This window comes from Glandiceps talaboti, chromosome 18, assembly GCF_964340395.1.
Source record: "Glandiceps talaboti chromosome 18, keGlaTala1.1, whole genome shotgun sequence".
Taxonomy (NCBI): domain Eukaryota; kingdom Metazoa; phylum Hemichordata; class Enteropneusta; family Spengelidae; genus Glandiceps; species Glandiceps talaboti.
The window spans coordinates 14924689-14942142 of record NC_135566.1 but is presented as its reverse complement, the minus strand read 5'-3'; the positions used below and the strand labels follow the sequence as shown (position 1 = coordinate 14942142).

The 17454-nt window shown below is 35.7% G+C and overlaps 1 protein-coding gene across 1 annotated transcript in view; it reads right to left on the bottom strand.

The window, feature by feature from the left end:
* Positions 1–15981: 15981 nt before the first annotated feature.
* The window catches only part of LOC144449729 (uncharacterized), a 33202-nt gene continuing 31729 nt past the window's right edge, over positions 15982–17454 (bottom strand). The window contains exon 4 of the mRNA XM_078140307.1: positions 15982–16333. Within this exon, the coding sequence (XP_077996433.1) occupies positions 16263–16333 (71 nt within the window). The 3' untranslated portion in view covers positions 15982–16262. The remainder of the gene's footprint in view (positions 16334–17454) is intronic.

The following is a 17454-nucleotide window of genomic DNA, read 5'->3' as shown; positions in this document are numbered from 1 at the left end:
AAGACTTCAAGAACTAACTTGAATACTTCAGTCTTTTCGATAGCGTACTAGTACTACTGTTTCCCCTGTGTAATTACGAAGGGAGACAGTTTCACTCCGACCAACAACGTCCAAATAAAACGACAGCACCGGCGGAGTAGGTCATTTACATCGTAATTGAATGAGCAATTGGGAATATGATAAAGTTGTGTAGAACTCACGGTTTTGTTATAAAATGGCTCCTATTCGGACGGCGTCTTCTGCTTCTTCCCGAGGAATCGTTATATTTTTGGGTCGACGACTTTTTACCATGCATAATACTACGGCAATGTTGACTACAGGCGGCCTGGAGGAATCTCTCACATACTTCGAAGTCACGAACTGCTAACATTTACCACACTCCACGAGACTGATTGTAGCTACGATACAAGACTGCCCTAAGCTGACTGACTACTTGAACGACCGAAATGAAAAGAATGACTGCCTACCACGTTGCAATCTGCAGCTGCAAATTAGACTTTTAAGATACTCGTACAGGTGGATGGGGTACATATGATTGGTTGATAACTTGCAGTGGAATGCATACATGAATAGTAATAAAAACAAGGGCATAAAATAAAGACATGATGAGGGCGCCATCTATATATCATGGCTTTGGTGTTACGGCACATAACTGCATCATCGAATGACGATAGCCTTGATATATTAGTAGATTTTAGCGCCATGTCATTTGTGCAGACAACTGACTGACCAACCAACAAACTATCGTCTACTTCCATAGTCCCTCGTGACTACACAGGTTCACTAATTATGAATCTGTCGGATTATGAAGTCGGGAGTTATTAAAGCCACATCATCCAACGGTAGTAGAATACACGAATTTGGAAATGAATCCATCACATATAACTATTGTTCAGAAACAAAGCACCAACCCTATGATTATCTCAACTTTTAAGACTGTAGAACGGCATGTATATGCGAAATGGTGACAATTGTATATGTATTGTGACCATTTCGTATTTCTGAAAACACAGTTATTCTTGTTCAAAGAAACATTGTTGATACTAATTTGTAATTACTCTGTTGCTGATGTTTGTCAGTGTTTCTATTTATTCATGTTTGTTTGTTTGTTTGTTTGTTTGTTTTCGTGAATATTCCATGGTCTGGACAAAACAGGTGGTTGATCAGGTGTGGTTGCAGGTGCTGTGGGTGGCTGGGTTGAAGCCGTTCTCCCCGGATGACGACGAATAACATTAAGGCTGTCTGGACGTGATGTGTCGATGTTTGAGTGGCTGGGTCTTCTCGGCTGCGGCCTCCTGGGCTGCCAAAATGATGTTTTTCTTCGGTATAGTGATGAATACTGTGACACTTGCAAGGTCTGCAAGTTTAACTTTAAGCCATCTCGGAGGTCACAGTTGTCGGCGCCCTGTCTGTACAAAGTGTCTTCGCGTGCCCTACTTTTTCCTTTACGTACTTTATGAATATTTAAATTTAACACCTGGTGTAATATTTTCGCTACGTCACGGATTGGGCTTTCAATAGAACTTAGAAGCTTGACAGGGCTGAACAACACGACGGATTTTACAGAGTCTACTTTGAGTGTGGTAATAAGATCTATATTTACCCAACAAACAATTTATCACTGCTTGCTTTTCACCTTGTAGTGACAAGTCCCTAAAGGTCATTTGTATTTTTCCTTTTAGGAACAAATAATATGGGAATATTACCTAATGGTACAAAAAACCAACAACAAATCAATAGTCTTACCTTAGATTGTGAAGCTACCACATACATACAACTGATGTTATTGCTTTCTAGTAGACCTTCCAGATCACTGATGACGTCACCATTGGTAGTTTCCTCGCATTCAGTGTCTGAGCTCAAACAACTAGTAAAAATAAAACACAACATGGACACACTTGAAAAACTACACTTATTTTGTTTTACTGTCTCGGCCCTACAAAACAGTTTGTGACTTTTAGTTTTGACATTGAATTATATTTTATCGTGTTTTTTGGCATTTAAGTTGTCCAATTTTCCATTACTAGTAATACTAATATTATCATTAAACAAACCCTGTAATTTGCGGTAAAATTTATCACCTGGTAATAACAACAGTATTAACTTACCTTACAAGCTCACTACCGGTCAAGTCCAAGGCAACGACAGCTTCACCCTCACACATCTCATTCATGTACCTTCCTGCTGCTTCTTGAATGTGGGGCGCCCTCTGAAGGTACTTTGCAGTTAAATTCAAAGATTCCGAACTTTCTTCAAAATGTTCAAGTTCATACAGTATAGCGACACACGACACATCATTCTGTGTACCATCAGTAGATTCGATATCGTCAAGTCTTGTGTATATCCCATCTTTTTCTGGAAGTTTAACCCCAAAAGAGTCAAAAAACACAGTTTTCATGTTCTCATACGTTTCCATAGATTCTCCTTTGTTCAGAATAACACTTATGTTCTTTCCGTGACAATTAGCATTGAATTCATCCACGGTTGCTAATGGCAACACCCCCTTCAGTTTATCGATATCGAAGGTTGACTCAAAAGATTTTACAGTATCGGGAGTGACGTCATGTTCCTGAGAATTCTCTTGAAAGAAGAGAGGTGCCATGACAAATACTAGGTTGCTATGGTAACTGGTCCATACAGCATGCTCGATGGATTGGTACGAGAGGACGTCATTCTCGCCAACAAACTCTGCAATGATCGGTAAGTGATATCGGATTTCAGAGGAATCGGCATCGGTGGACACTTGCATGAAAGCCAGTTCGTCGTCCTCCAGAAATGTGATATTGATGTTCGATAATTCTAACTCAAACTGAGGCAAATGGAAAATATAATTTTTAAAAAATCGAATGAAGCAAATTAATACTAAAAGTACACTGTGTAACGGGCTCCAAATGAATGTTGGTTTTTAGACCGTGAGTTTGCTGTAATAATTGTGGCATTCTTTTTTTTAAAGAGCTTTTCCTCGTATATTTTTGAGTAAACCCAGAAAGATAAAACATATATCTCCAAAAACAAACATTGTTGTCAGTCAGCTGTGTAGTTCGTATATAATGTCGATCATTATGTTCCTTGTTGTCAAGGCAACACAGACTTGGTATCATTCTGTGATAACATGTCAAAGAAAATATTACAACTCCATAGATTTCGAGACAAAGGAATATTAACCTTTCGCATCATTATATTTTACCGATGTGTGAGGGCGCTCCATCACGGCGTACCTCACAGATTACGTTTGACAGGAGTGTTTTGTTTGTACTTTCAAAAATAGAATGATTGCAATGGATAACCAGGAGTGACCATAACATATGGCGCAGCATATTCACAAATCATTGGAAGTATCCCCCTGGAACCCAACCACTCTTTCCTCAGTAATTTCGTAAATTGCATAGCTTTCGTTTGTATAGATGGGGTCCTGGGAGGAATTAGTTAAAACATTTTTTTTGCTATCCCCTAAAGGTCTGTCCATTATTTCAACGGAAGTTCCCATTTTCAGACAGTGGGGTATAAGAAGTATTGTAGGAATAAATTATCGACCTTGTATTGAATGTAGCCCAAACAGATGCTAATTAAATTCACTTCAATTGATGTATTATATACCCAGACTGACAACGGGGACTATAATATCATTGTTCACCTTGCCCTTTCAATTATGATAGTAATCAAGAGAGAAACGTATCCTAAAATCATTTGGTTGTTTCAAATATTCCTTGGGAAAACACAAAGGGAAGGCCCAAGGGAAATCAAGCATGATCGACGTCTGCAGCATAAAACGTGACCTTCCACAGATTCGATTTTTTTAAATAAAAAAAGTTAATTTCCCTCAATTTTCTTTCTCAAAATATGAACCCCCACCTCATCACACCGTTTTTATTTTAAAAAACCCCAAACATTGAGTTTAAATGTTGTCAGACGTAAAACGGACACTAAAATAAATGGTAAGGATTCGATCCCACAGCTGCCACCACATCGATAATTTTAATGGCATTGATTGTTTCCCACTACTACCACCACAGTGAATTTGTTTGAAGCATTGTATAAATTAATTTCCATAATTGCTTTTCGTTGTGTCTCCAACTATCGAACCTTTGTTTTAAGATCAGTCAACTCCCGGTTATCAAAAATTCCGATCGTTTTCTTATGCAGTATGCATGTATTATGTGAATTTCGAGTAAATTGTATTGTTGATGTTAACATACAATAGTTTGGAACTGTTTGTATAGAATTACAAATGGTTAGTCGAAACGAACTTGACCAGTCTGAGAGTCGAAATATTTTGTCCCAGCACTGGTGTGACAAAACTGTAAGTTTGACTTTATGAATTAATTTACTTCGTTTTTGGTCCTCACACAGACAAGCTTGTCTGTGGTTTTGAAATTAAAGTTTAAACGGGTGGGAGGGAAACAATTCCCACCTGCCGATGGCGATGTACTTTTGTGAGCGAGCGAGTGAGCGAGTGAGTGTGTGTGTGTGTGTGTGTGTGTGTGTGTGTGTGTGTGTGTGTGTGTGTGTGTGTGTGTGTGTGTGTGTGTGTGTGTGCGTGCGTGTGTGTGTGCGTGCGTGCGTGTGCGTGCAAGGGGTGGGATGGGGTGGGTTGATAACAACATAGAGTTGTCTATGATGTATGTCCATAATGTAAATTTAACATTTTTTCTTTAAAATTACTTTCGATCAGTCTTTGTGAAATTGCTTTTAAAATGATATATAATTATGCATATATCATATTAATTATACACAGTTTTGGTATTATCACGTGATTCTATTTGTAACTAAAACAACACCCATCACACATGACAACAAACCCAGGCCATGTCACTCATCATTGAAAAACACACAGTGGATGACTCGTCGACCTTTTTATAGACATCACTGCTCAGGCTGTGCACCGTTGTATGTTTTGTCTTTTTAACCTGTTTATTGTTATACGCACCACGTCATCCAGATGTTCATTTCATCAAACGTGTTACAAACACCCACAAATGAGTCGATTTCATATCAATTTTAAAATACCTTTAAATGAAAAACTGTCACTAAAACGTGGTCACCACGGCGGTAAAACATGAAATAGACAAATAGAATTGTCAATATTGTTGATGGTTTACTAATATTTCTAATATGTAGCTTATATACTATGAATTTGGGTCTTGTGGTCGTTACGACTTCTGGTATATATATATCTCTCTCTCCTTCACTGTTTTCTAACTATCTCCTTCACTTGGCTTGTCTGTCCGTCCGTCCCCCTCCCCATGCCCCCCCCATCTCTCTCTCTCTCATTAAGCCGTTATCCCTTAGTCCCTCCCCATCCCCATGCTCCCAGTATCGCAAAAACAAACCAATCCCTACCTGTGTGATAGACGAGTTGTCATCCGAGCCAACCTGAAATCTGTTCATTGGCAACAAGGCAAAGTCTGATTCTCCATACAGTAGATAGATCACAATAAGAAATGACGTCATGAGGGACGTAAAGAAGAACAAGATTCGAAAATGACTGGTAAATCCTATGGTAATGAAATTCTGCTCCAACATGACTATACAGTCGGATCGACGTTGGATCGAATATCCCTTCGAGTTAGTCTGAAACATTGCAAACGTTACAGGGATGGAATACTAACTGTTTCATAAATAGACGATATTAACGAGGTCCTTTGATTGTTACCAAATATGTTATTTGTGACAGATTGACTCAGCTTAGCCACGGTAGTATGGCAAGCTGTGATTTTACGTTACATAACATGGCTATGATTTACATCGAATGAAACATGAATTTTTTTTTATTTTTTTTTTATTTTATTTTTGTTAAATATGTAGGAGCAAATTTGAAGCATGAAATGAACATGAAATTTGCATATTTTGATTACGGTCATTAACTGCTAGTTATAATAATAATAATAATAATCTTTATTTGTCCAAATAAATTCGGAAATTTGTTGAATGGTCGCCGCAGAGCAGCGCCCTAGTGCCCTAGTGTTGAAGAAGCAGGAGGAAACCGGAGTGCCCGGGGAAAACCTGCGTTGTTCGGCAGGGTCAAACTGAGCATCACCCTTCTTACATGCAGACCTAGTTAAATTGAACTCTAGTTCAATCCCCTCTAGTTGTCAATTTCATATTTTTATCCATATCGTATCCCTATTCATATAATACCCTATAACGTTTATACCTCTATGAGTGATACCAGTTTTCCTCATAATTACACCATATGGTATCACAAGAAGTCAGCAAGCAAGAGTACTCGGCCAGTAATAATAAATATATGGTACATTAGTTCAATGTAAAATTCACAAATGGGAACAAACACGTGTACAGTTTTGCTGGCTAGGTATATATTTTGCTGTTATGTGGTAAATTGCGAGAATCAGAATTGTATGTACAAAATTAAATTGTTACATAGCGCTATGGTGGTGGAGACAAATAGCCCATTGCCTCATGGGACGAGCAGATGTGAATATTTATTGATGCACACTGAATATTCATGACGCCTACTGTTCAAAGAGATTATTTCCTTCATGAATATTCAGTGTGCATCACTGAAAGAGTTTTTGCATTTCGTGTTTTCTTGAAAAAAAACCCTGATTGAGTCACTTTCAATTGAACAATTTTTCATCTAAACACCAAAAGGAATGTCCCCACCAAATTTGAAATCAACTGAGCCAGTAGTTTCTCACTTTAAGTTGTTCACACACACACACACACACACACACACACACAAGAAACTTGATGCCCATTATAAATAATACACAACCTCAGTTCAGTCATGCTAAAAAAAAATTACACTCACACAAACATGCCCATACCAAATAATAAACACACAAACACAATTTGTTTTTTAAGCAATCATTTTTATTTCTTTTGCACACACAGGCCAGAGCTTGAAGAGACTACACAATTAGCAACTGTCTTTGCAAAGGACTGCTTGATCTCACTTCTTGGAGTCAAGAAAAAAAAAAGAAGAAAGAAAAAAAACACAAACAAAAGTGACATGGAGAATGTTACAGATGAAATTAAGGACTTGAATATGTTGCAAATGATGTCATCAAAGTCCACATATTACAGTACATACTTCTAGTATATTCAAGTGTCACTGTTCGTTCACGCAAAGTGTGAACAGGAGAGTGCTGAGTAAACTTGTTCTCAGTTTGCCTTATTTTTACAAGCAGACTATTCACAATGTTTGTGGTGCAGTTCGGTAAATCTGGCTATGTTCTAAATACATCACTAATGCTTGGCTATACAACCACTAGCAAACTTGTCTGAAGATGGCGCTAAATCTTTCACATATTTTTTTTGAGTGTCCATCATCATAGCATAGGTCACTGAAGAAGTAACACAGCAGTGCCTAGTTGTTGGTTTTTTATTTCCTGCTTGGTGTGACTTGCATCATTTATCCAAATTAAGAGAAATTCATAAGATTTGAACAAATACTGAGATTGTGGTGGTATTTGTAAAACTCAGAAAGTGGTTCTACTAACTTTTCTCGGGGTGGGGGGTTATTTTTATTTTACATAGTTTGGGTAGTTTACCTACGTACATATAAAACATACATCAATTCCTTCACAGCACTGTGGCATATAAATATGTCAATCCCCCTTATCAATAATGTAAAATATAAAACTGGAAAAAAAATAACATGTAAACTTCATATGCTAAAATATTACACATTTTAACATTCACATAAAAGGGAGACAACACAATAAACACAACATACCCTTGCTGTATCAAGCAGTTTTTGCAGGTAAAACTTTTTAAGAGTTTAGAAAGCAAACGAAAAAATATGCATGTGGTAATCTTTGAATACTGGGAAACACAAGTACAAAATGATACGACCAAAATTTTGATGGCAGTCAGACTCAATTTGCATGTCTCATCTTCCCTTTTTTACTAATTCGCCACTGTTTTATCTATTCAGGGGCTGATGAGTTAAAAGAATATATCGAGCACCTCGGCTGAATTTCAATAGGTCTAATACAAGCGATCACAGTGTTTAACTAAAACAGGACTACACAAGATTTCATTCTACAGAAAACTTTTGTCTTTCCAAATATGGCAACTTAGTTACCACATAGAACCTGGAATACTTTATCTATTGATCTTCTGCTTTGCTTTGACAGGACATGCACGTTACTCCATGTGATGGACTTTGGTGTACAGAGATAATGTCTACACGGGGAGAGAGTTGTGTTTTTATAATTCTATGAACAATGAGGTTCTAATTACAACAGGTATCGACTCGGAGTTTCTGTTCCCTTGAACACATCATTTCGATGTAAATCTGCAAACTTTTTTTTTAAACTTATTTTTTTTCATTATTTTTTTGCACATACTTTAATAGCCAAGATCAAAATAATTCATTTGTGCAATCGCAAGAATGCTGTATCAAAAATATTAATTATTTTTATACACAGACCAAGACATTTTTCATGAAATGATAAGCAACTTCACGCAAACATTGAACTGACAAGTGATTCCGTAACGGACGAGTGTCTGTTGCAGTTAGTGTTGCTTCAAGGAATGGAAATATTTCACCAAGCAAAATAAAATGAAGATGTAATGTTGTGTCCTGCTTCTGTATTTTTTTGAACAGCACAAATGAGTAAACTGGCACTGGATGATTTAGAATACCACGTAAAACAAACTTTTACCAAAGTGAACGTGACAACACTACATCAGAATTTACAAGTGTACATGAATAAAGAAGTCTTCAAAGCAAATTTCTATTGCTACAGTTTTCTTTCCCATCATTTTCTCTCATCTCTGTGAAATTCAGTAAAGCCTCAAAAAACCACTATTCTGAGTCTGCATTACAGTAAGATTTCACATCCACTGACCATCAAATCCTTGAAATGGACAAATCATTTGATGGGACAAAAACTATAATAAAATCTCCAACACAACAAAATGAAATTTCAAAAAACAAAAAAAAGGTACTCAGTAATTTCATTAAAGTCACTCACTGTTGCTTTCTTTCAGACACTCTCTCTCTCTCTCTCTCTCTCTCTCTCTCTCTCTCTCTCTCTCTCTCTCTCTCTCTCTCTCTCTCTCTCTCTCTCTCTCTCTCTCTCTCTCTCTCTCTCTCTCTCTCATTCACACACACATACAAAACTTCTAAACTTTCTTTATACAAAGCATTTCTTGTGTTTTCATTTACAATGTTTGCTTGGTGGTGAAGGCACAGTGATACTGGTACACCGTTTGATGTCAAAATGTCTCGAGTCCCCAAATCAATTTGCGCAATACAAACACAAGACACCAATTCTTGTATTTGACAATAATTGGGGATCTAACATCATAAATAAATGAAATGCTATCATATGAATGTGTCACTACAAATTTGATATAATTACAAACTGGATTTCAAATGTATCTATGTACACAAACACTTAAAATGTTACATAAACACAAAACAAAATGCTGGACACTAGTACGTGACAAGATTGCAGTATATGAAAATCACAAGTGATGACACTGCTTTTTCTAAAATGTTAAACTCGTATGTAAGAACATGGAAAGGTACAAGTGTGAGGTTCTTTTTTTTTTTGTAATTTCCTAGGGACACGAATGTTTTTAGTTTTTATTTCATCAATTCATGTTAGTTGAAATAAAACGTGAGCTAAGTCTTTTTGCAATGTTTTTAATGTTGCTTTAGCTGTATTTGGTGACCTGAATTAATTAATCCCTAGACCAAAGACACCTCAAAAATGTTTAGTTGAATGCTGCCCTCTACATGTCCTACACATGGGAGATGTCACATGACTCTCACATGCAACAAGTCACACGACCATCACATGACACTTATACTAGTCCAGTCTACAGGTAATGCAAAATAAATTTTGTCTATGATCAACCACGTGCATAGTGTTAATAAATGACACCACTAAAAGTGCAAATATTCTTATCAAACACCATGTTCATGTGCAAAATTTTCATTTCTGCACAATAATTGTGTAATGTCATGTGAATTATTTTTGGGACACTGAAGAACAAAGTGCGTTATCCTCTAAGCCTAGCTTCAAGTAAATTTAAGTCCAATTAATGAACTCTTCAATTTTTGAGTTGCATGAACAACTTACTGAAAAATCTATTTACAATGTACTCTCTCTGATCAACACCAGTATGATAAATAAAAAATAACAAACACTGGAAAAATACTGCCAATGGCATAGCAGACGTTACTGAAATTAAGTCCATTGTTGATACTGTTAAGAGAGGCAATTAACTTGGCTGTGCTCAAAAAGCATTAAATTTCATTATCTTCATTGCTTACTTCAAAATTCTCATTTTTTTTCTCTTTAAAAAGATATGATGACTCCCTGTTTTCAGTCCAGTTAGGGACGATTGCACAGTGTCACACAAGCTCAATAAGCGAAATTCAATCGTTTAGGAAGGAGGGGGTCTGGCGTCAATGCGATTGCTGAACTTAATTGTTCACACTTCTAACCAAATTTCGAAAACTTTCATGTCTTCAATGATAACAGCTTCTGTATTTACTACTGAGATGTTGATAAAAATTGACTTCTAATGTGAGATACAGTGCTGTGTTACGGTAGTATTTTGATGTATTTACCATCATCTTAGTAAACAGGTTCATAAGGTTGGAACTTCATGTTTACCATCATCTTTTTACACTGCATCGATCATAGTGCTATAGTTTTCACCGTGGTTTACATCATATATAAATATGTGATGTTGCATTTGTGAACGTTCCTTTAGGGAGGAGGTTTTGTCCTAACTGAGCGATGTTCATTTATTGAGCTTGTGCAGCATTGTGTGATGGTCTCTTAGCTCCCTTGTGTTGGCCACTTATGGATGGAAAGCTATGCCTAGATGAAGCACTGAATAATACAAAAACAGTCATGGCAAAGTAACTACCTAATGCTTTGTTTATAGTTCATGTATGATTGCTTCAAATAGGGGCAAGAATAATGGACACTGGAATGACTTCAATTGTAATCAAACTAGGGAGTTCAGGTTAGGTTACAAATAGGCTGCAACCCCCTATCTTAACCCAGCTTTGTATCACAAATCATGATTGCACACAGGTTTCTTTTAATATCCCTACATGGGTAGCCATTCTGGATCTGTGACTCAACTACACTTGTTCTCTATCCAGCTCATCCTGGAAGCCAATCGTTTTAGCTGCACCGCCAGAAGCCATTCTTCAAATGTCCATATATGTACACATTTACATAATATTAGCAGTACATGTAAATTATCATACTTGTTCTTCGTAATTCCTGTGTTCATTAGAGTTGCAATTGCACATGACTTCATTTGAATAATCAAAATCTGATGTAATGTAATCACTTCACATTGCAACCAATCAGATTGTGTGTACATTTACATAATGACTTCATTTGAATAATCAAAGTCATGTAATATAATCCTTCAACAGTGCAACCAATCAGATTATGCGTACATTTACATAATGACTTCATTTGAATAATCAAAGTCTGATGTAATATAATCGCTTCACATTGCAACCAATCAGATTAAGTGTTCGTTTACATAATGACTTCATTTGAATAATCAAGCAGTCTGATATAATCCCAATTGCAACCAATCAGATTAAGTGGATATTTTCAAAACTCAATAACACGTTGAAATTATTCCCAGGACAAGCTAGATAGCACCCGACTGTAGTAGAGTCACCAATCCAGCAAGAAGACAATTTATTATATGGTTACTGGGATCCTACCACAGTTTAACTTAACATACCCTGGTACGTTTATTTTGAGCACACTACAATCATGTACAGAGTGGCATAAACAGCAACAACAACAACAAATTTTTCAAAATATACTCCAACAAACATTTCATAAAAGAAAATTCGGCCCTAATTTTGATATGATTGTTTGATATTCAGGTCCTATTGAACTATTGGAAATTTTGACAAAATGAATGAATCAGAAACTTTTCCTGTGTGTTCGTGTACTCTTACGTGAAAGTGAAAAACTGCAATTTCTAAAACCAATTGTTCAATTCTTCTAGTTATGTTCACATTTCTGGTTCAGATTATTAAAAAAAAAATGTTTGGGTTTTTCAGGGGTTTCACTCAGAGGGACGTGATGCACCACTATGATATAATCATGAAACAGAGCAAAATTAATGGGAACAACAGTAACAAAAATATAAGCTTACAGATATTTGTTGAAACTAGTATCTGTGGTCCTAAACACGTTCATGTGGTCAGTAAAACATAGTAATAATACGTTTTTCCTGTACTATGACCAATGGTTCTTATTACTGTACTTATGAGTAACATTTCACCTGTTCAGGTCAACAGGATTTGTCAAACTGTCCGTTTACTGGCTTTACCACTAGGCGGTATGGTATGGTATCTGTGGTGTTTGTACGTATTGTTTATCACAAGGGATGACGCAACAGATGTAACAAATTCTGATTGCATCACGGCTAATAATGCCCAATAAAGTGGTAAAAATTGAAGTAACCGCTAGCAAAATATGTCACTCAGGTTTTCAATGAGAGTACAATTGAACATGTTGATCTGTTGATCAGAATAATAGAATTCAACTTGGCAGTTATTTCATTACATTTGATCAGCAATGGTAATATATGTTACAGAAACACAACACAGGCCATTGCCATGGTTTCTTTTTTGGACAGAAACACAACATAGGCTGTTGCTACGTTTTTTTTTTTTATGAATGACTAGTGATATGTACACATGAACATGCACAACATAGGACTCCTTTACCCTTCTCCTCAGAAATTGTACAAAATTGTACAAAAATCTTAATTTTTTTATGAAAGAAAAATACGAACAATTACATACAAAGTAAAATAGCCGAGTTTTTTTCCACTTAAACCTGTCTTAGAAGAAAATAAACAAAATGGGACAGAACTGAAGTTTATCCATTAAGATAAAATGACTTATCTTTTCCAACTAAGAACAGTCAAATTTATATTTAGGAAATGAATTTCAAACACAAACGAGTACAAAAAGCAATGATAGTGGTGTTGATATGAAAATAACAATTTTTCTCTTCCACTTAACAATATACCAATTTTCTAATCACTGAAGAAACTTTACAAGCACTGTTTTAAGCTTTCTGGAAAAATAAAGAACACTGATTTAAGTGCAAACACAAAAATAAACAAGCCTTCATTGAAGACATAGCTCCAACTTGTCTGTTTTATGGCAAAATCATTGTGCAAGTTTGAAAGATGTCACTAGATACAAAACTTCATAAGTTATTGACCACTTTGCAATGCTATTTGACTTTGAAACTGGAGGTCAAAGTCAATGGTCAAGGTATAAAAATGAAAGCTGACCTTTGTGGTATAGATATTTAAATAGAGTCCTGTATTCAACTTCTATAGGTTAGTGTAGGAAGAAATATTTATGACATTTCACCTTGAAAATGTGTTTCAAGGTCAAAGTCTTACAAGAAGCTCATCATTGATAATGTAAGGGTAGACACTTGAAAGGTGTCCATAAGTATTGAGGGCTTAAAAGAAAGCTCATACGTGATAATATGGGTGTAGCCACTTGAATTTAAGATGCAGATTGTGAAATTTAACAACAAATATGGCGACCATTTGGCCATATTTGATTCAGTCGCAAAATAACATGAAGTACATATGTCTCACACAGCATGTTACCTTTGTGCCAGGTTTGGTTGAAATCAGTTGGTGTATGTCAGAGATATGGTGGTGAACGCAAGGACGGATGTAACCCAATGTAAAAACAAAAACAAACGTAGCTCCTTTTTTTGAATTCTGTGAAAATACAAGTTGAAAGTGTGATAATGTCATGAGAAAAAACGTCGTCGTATCTTTGAATAATCTGGTAAAAACTAATTTGAGATTAGATGCTCAAATTGATTACATACGGTTACAGCAAAAATATGTTACATCTCTAGAGCAGTTGCATTGCTGGCATTATTTTCATTTTCTCTCTCTCATAACATTTGATGCATGTCATATGATGTATCGTACTAACTAAGTTGGTGATATGAAAGTACTGCCGTAAGATATTTACAGAAAAAAATTACCGTTGACTTTGATGATTACGAAAATATGGCAATATGTTAAAAGCTTGTAAAACAATCCAACTCTTTTAACAAACTATTTTAAGGTTAGTATAATAAAGTTAAGTCAAGTCATATGTACAGAATTTTTTGTATTCTTTGATTTCATCAAATTTCATTCGATTGATTTTGGTTTGATTTTGATCACTACATTGCAAGGGGTTTGGTTGAATGGTGTATAACCAGAATCTAGACTGTAATGACACCATCGGTTCAGGCTTATCAGCCTGTCCTAATAGGGGCAAGGGAGATTAGACCACGCCCACAACGGCTGAACTGTCAGTCTAAACCAGAATCCGAATGGGGAATTTCTTGGATTACGGTTTGCAATATTCATGCAATATATATATATGCAATATTCAAATTTAAATCCATAGCGGACTTATGTAGATGCCACGATGTAATGAATAGAGGGGAATTCTTTCTCATATTGCAATTTTTTTCATTGCATTTTAAATTATAATTTCATAAATTAATTGAAGGAAAAGAGATACTGATCAGACTTGTTTAATCAGATTAAAAAAAAAAACTTCGCAGCAAAATAAATAATTTTTACATGTAAATTGACCGTACAGGTAGGTGACACATCCAGGATACACATAGCCCCCTCCTATGTATAGAAAGCATAACATTACGGGAAATATTAACAATGAATTGATGAAATCGTTGCCATAATGGATTTAAACAGATTTGAATACTGCATTTGAATACTATGTTTCTATGCCCAAGAAATACATCTGCACTGGTCGGTAAGTTTCAACATATGGTTTTAAAATTACCCTTCTATTTTGATAAAAATAGTGGGGTCAATGAAACTGAATTGTTCAAGATGTAGATAAGTTCCAATGCCCATAAATTTGTTGTTTTCAACATTTTCTTTTTAAAACTCATGTATCTAATGATCTACTTTACTTTGGCCATTTCATGCAGGTGATAATATTGCAGATCTTGCTAACACTCGGAAACATGTTTCTTTTAAGTGTGTTCTTTGGTAGTATAGCTACGTATTTATTTCATTAAGTGGGAGGCCATACTGTGGATGGATTTTGACTTGCTGCCACTTCTGGGGCCTAGGCTATACTTTCGCATGTCATCATTATGAATTTCAAAGTGTTAAGATATGTTGAGATTCTGCAAAACTGATAAAAAAACACACCCTATCTTGACTTGAATCAAGTTGTCATAAGAACCCAAATACTTGCTCTTTTGTTTAAAAGTGTATCATAAGCTTCTATTTGTTTTTTGTATGGCAGGGTATAAAATCAACTGGCCCCTTACGGATAATTATATCACTGGCCATGTTTGAAATGCAGCTTCTGCCTTCTCTGGTAGCATTGTTCGGGGGTACCCCATACATTCTTTGGGGTTGTATCGTTCTTTTTGAGAACTTTTCCTGTGGCTAAAAGCAAGAATGAATAAGATCACATAGTCCCAATACATATGTAGTTCTATGAGACTTTTATACGCACAAGGTGGATATTTTTGGGGGGTTGAATTGTATCCGCACAAGGTTTATACCCCCCCCCCAAATGGCAGCAACATAGCGCCCTCTAGTGTCTGGAATACATAATACAGTTCACTACTGTTACCATGGTTACAGAAAGTGTCTGATAAATCACCACCTAATTTCACACATTAATGGCACAACTATCGATAGGATAGTTTAGATAGTGGTGGTGGTGGGATAAGTCAACTGCTGCTGTACATAAAACAGCATTTTCAACTTTTTATCTTTCCAATTTTTTTTTTATCCTTGCTCTTTTTTCTTTTTTGGATTACTTTTCAAAAATGTCAAGGTGGACGGAGTTTGTTTCTGAAATTCTTTCCTGTACAATTTTTTTCCTTTTTTTTTAAACAACTTGTCCACATCAGTGACTATAAAACTAATTTAGCCTATTCTACGATGCCCCCCCCCCCTCCCCGTTTTTTTTTTCCTCTTTTATTTTTTCTCTTTTTTTCCATTTTTCAAGTTGCATTTTGATTCAAAAGGCAAGTTTATATGTGTTCGGTTGATTTCATTGTAACAAATACACACATATGTTTGTGTTTAGTATGCACCAAGTTTGCTGAGCTGTATATATATATATGTATAGTTCGCAATTTCTTTTGCAAGGTACAGCCCTAACATTGCACTTGCTTTTTTTTCTTCCTCAGCTTAAACAACTTGAGGATGTAAATTGTTCAAAGAACTAGTAGTTCTTACATGCAAAGTTTTCGTCTTCATCCATCAGTACTGTAGTACACAACTTTTCCAGGGTCACTGTTTTCCTCTTTGGTGAAAGCTTTCCAGGCTGTGGAAATACAAGGTTTGCAAAAACTTTATGTTAAAAGGGGAACACCACTCCAGGAAACAGACATTTTCATAAACTATTAGTCCAGAATTCTAAACTGGTACAGTATTACATTTTAAAAACTTCATTACTAATACCAGTCTAGTGAAGACAGTTGTTCGAACACGGAAATCTGTGCTCCCTCCAACCGTGTTCATATGAACAGGTTGACGTTGTCACGTCCCCACATAATTTTGGCATAAACAGACTAAGATGGAGTCCTGGTTGGACATTTGCATAGCAGTGGTCCTAGAAACATTAGAAAGATAAAAAAACTGTCAGTTTATGATGGATTACTTCTGACATGTGCCCTTTCACCACAGGGGAGCACCACAATTTAACACCTTTTGTAACCGTCATGATTAGACTGGTATAAGTAATGAAGTTTTTAAAACGTAATACTGTACCAGTTTAGAATTCTAGACTAATAAACTCTGGATTCTGTAGAGAATCATTTTATGATTTTACATCACCTACAATTACTTGTGATTTCGGAGAAACATCAAATTCATCTTGTGCCTTTATAGGGTACCTTTGCTGTGGGTCATTGTGTGATATGCGTCAGCAGAAATAATATATTAATTAAGTGTTTCCGATATGCCGCCGACTCTAAATATTTTTTAAACATTTAATACAAAAAGATAAGAAATTCTTTGTCTTCTTGACCTTCACACATGTCTGTTTTCTTTCCCCAGTGATGTCTGTACATATTTCATCAAACTATCATTGAAAAGGTTTTCTGACCAAAACTTTTCCTGTTTTGAGTTGAAACAATATTTTTCAAAAATAAAGACAAGCAATATTTTCCAAAAAATAAAAAAAAACACTTAAAAAGATAAAAATAAAATAAACAAATTCAAACCAACCAAGTCTTCTGAGGCCATGTTATCATAAACACAAAATTATTTTTTTTCCTTCACCTTATTGACTCAACCATCACGGGAAAAGGATATGAACATAATTATTTTATTTATAATTTATACTTCTGACATTTCAATCCAATTATTTTTTTAATTGATATTTTATAATATCATTCCTTTATCCTTATTTTGATTGCAATCTCCAGGCCAGAATGATTAAAA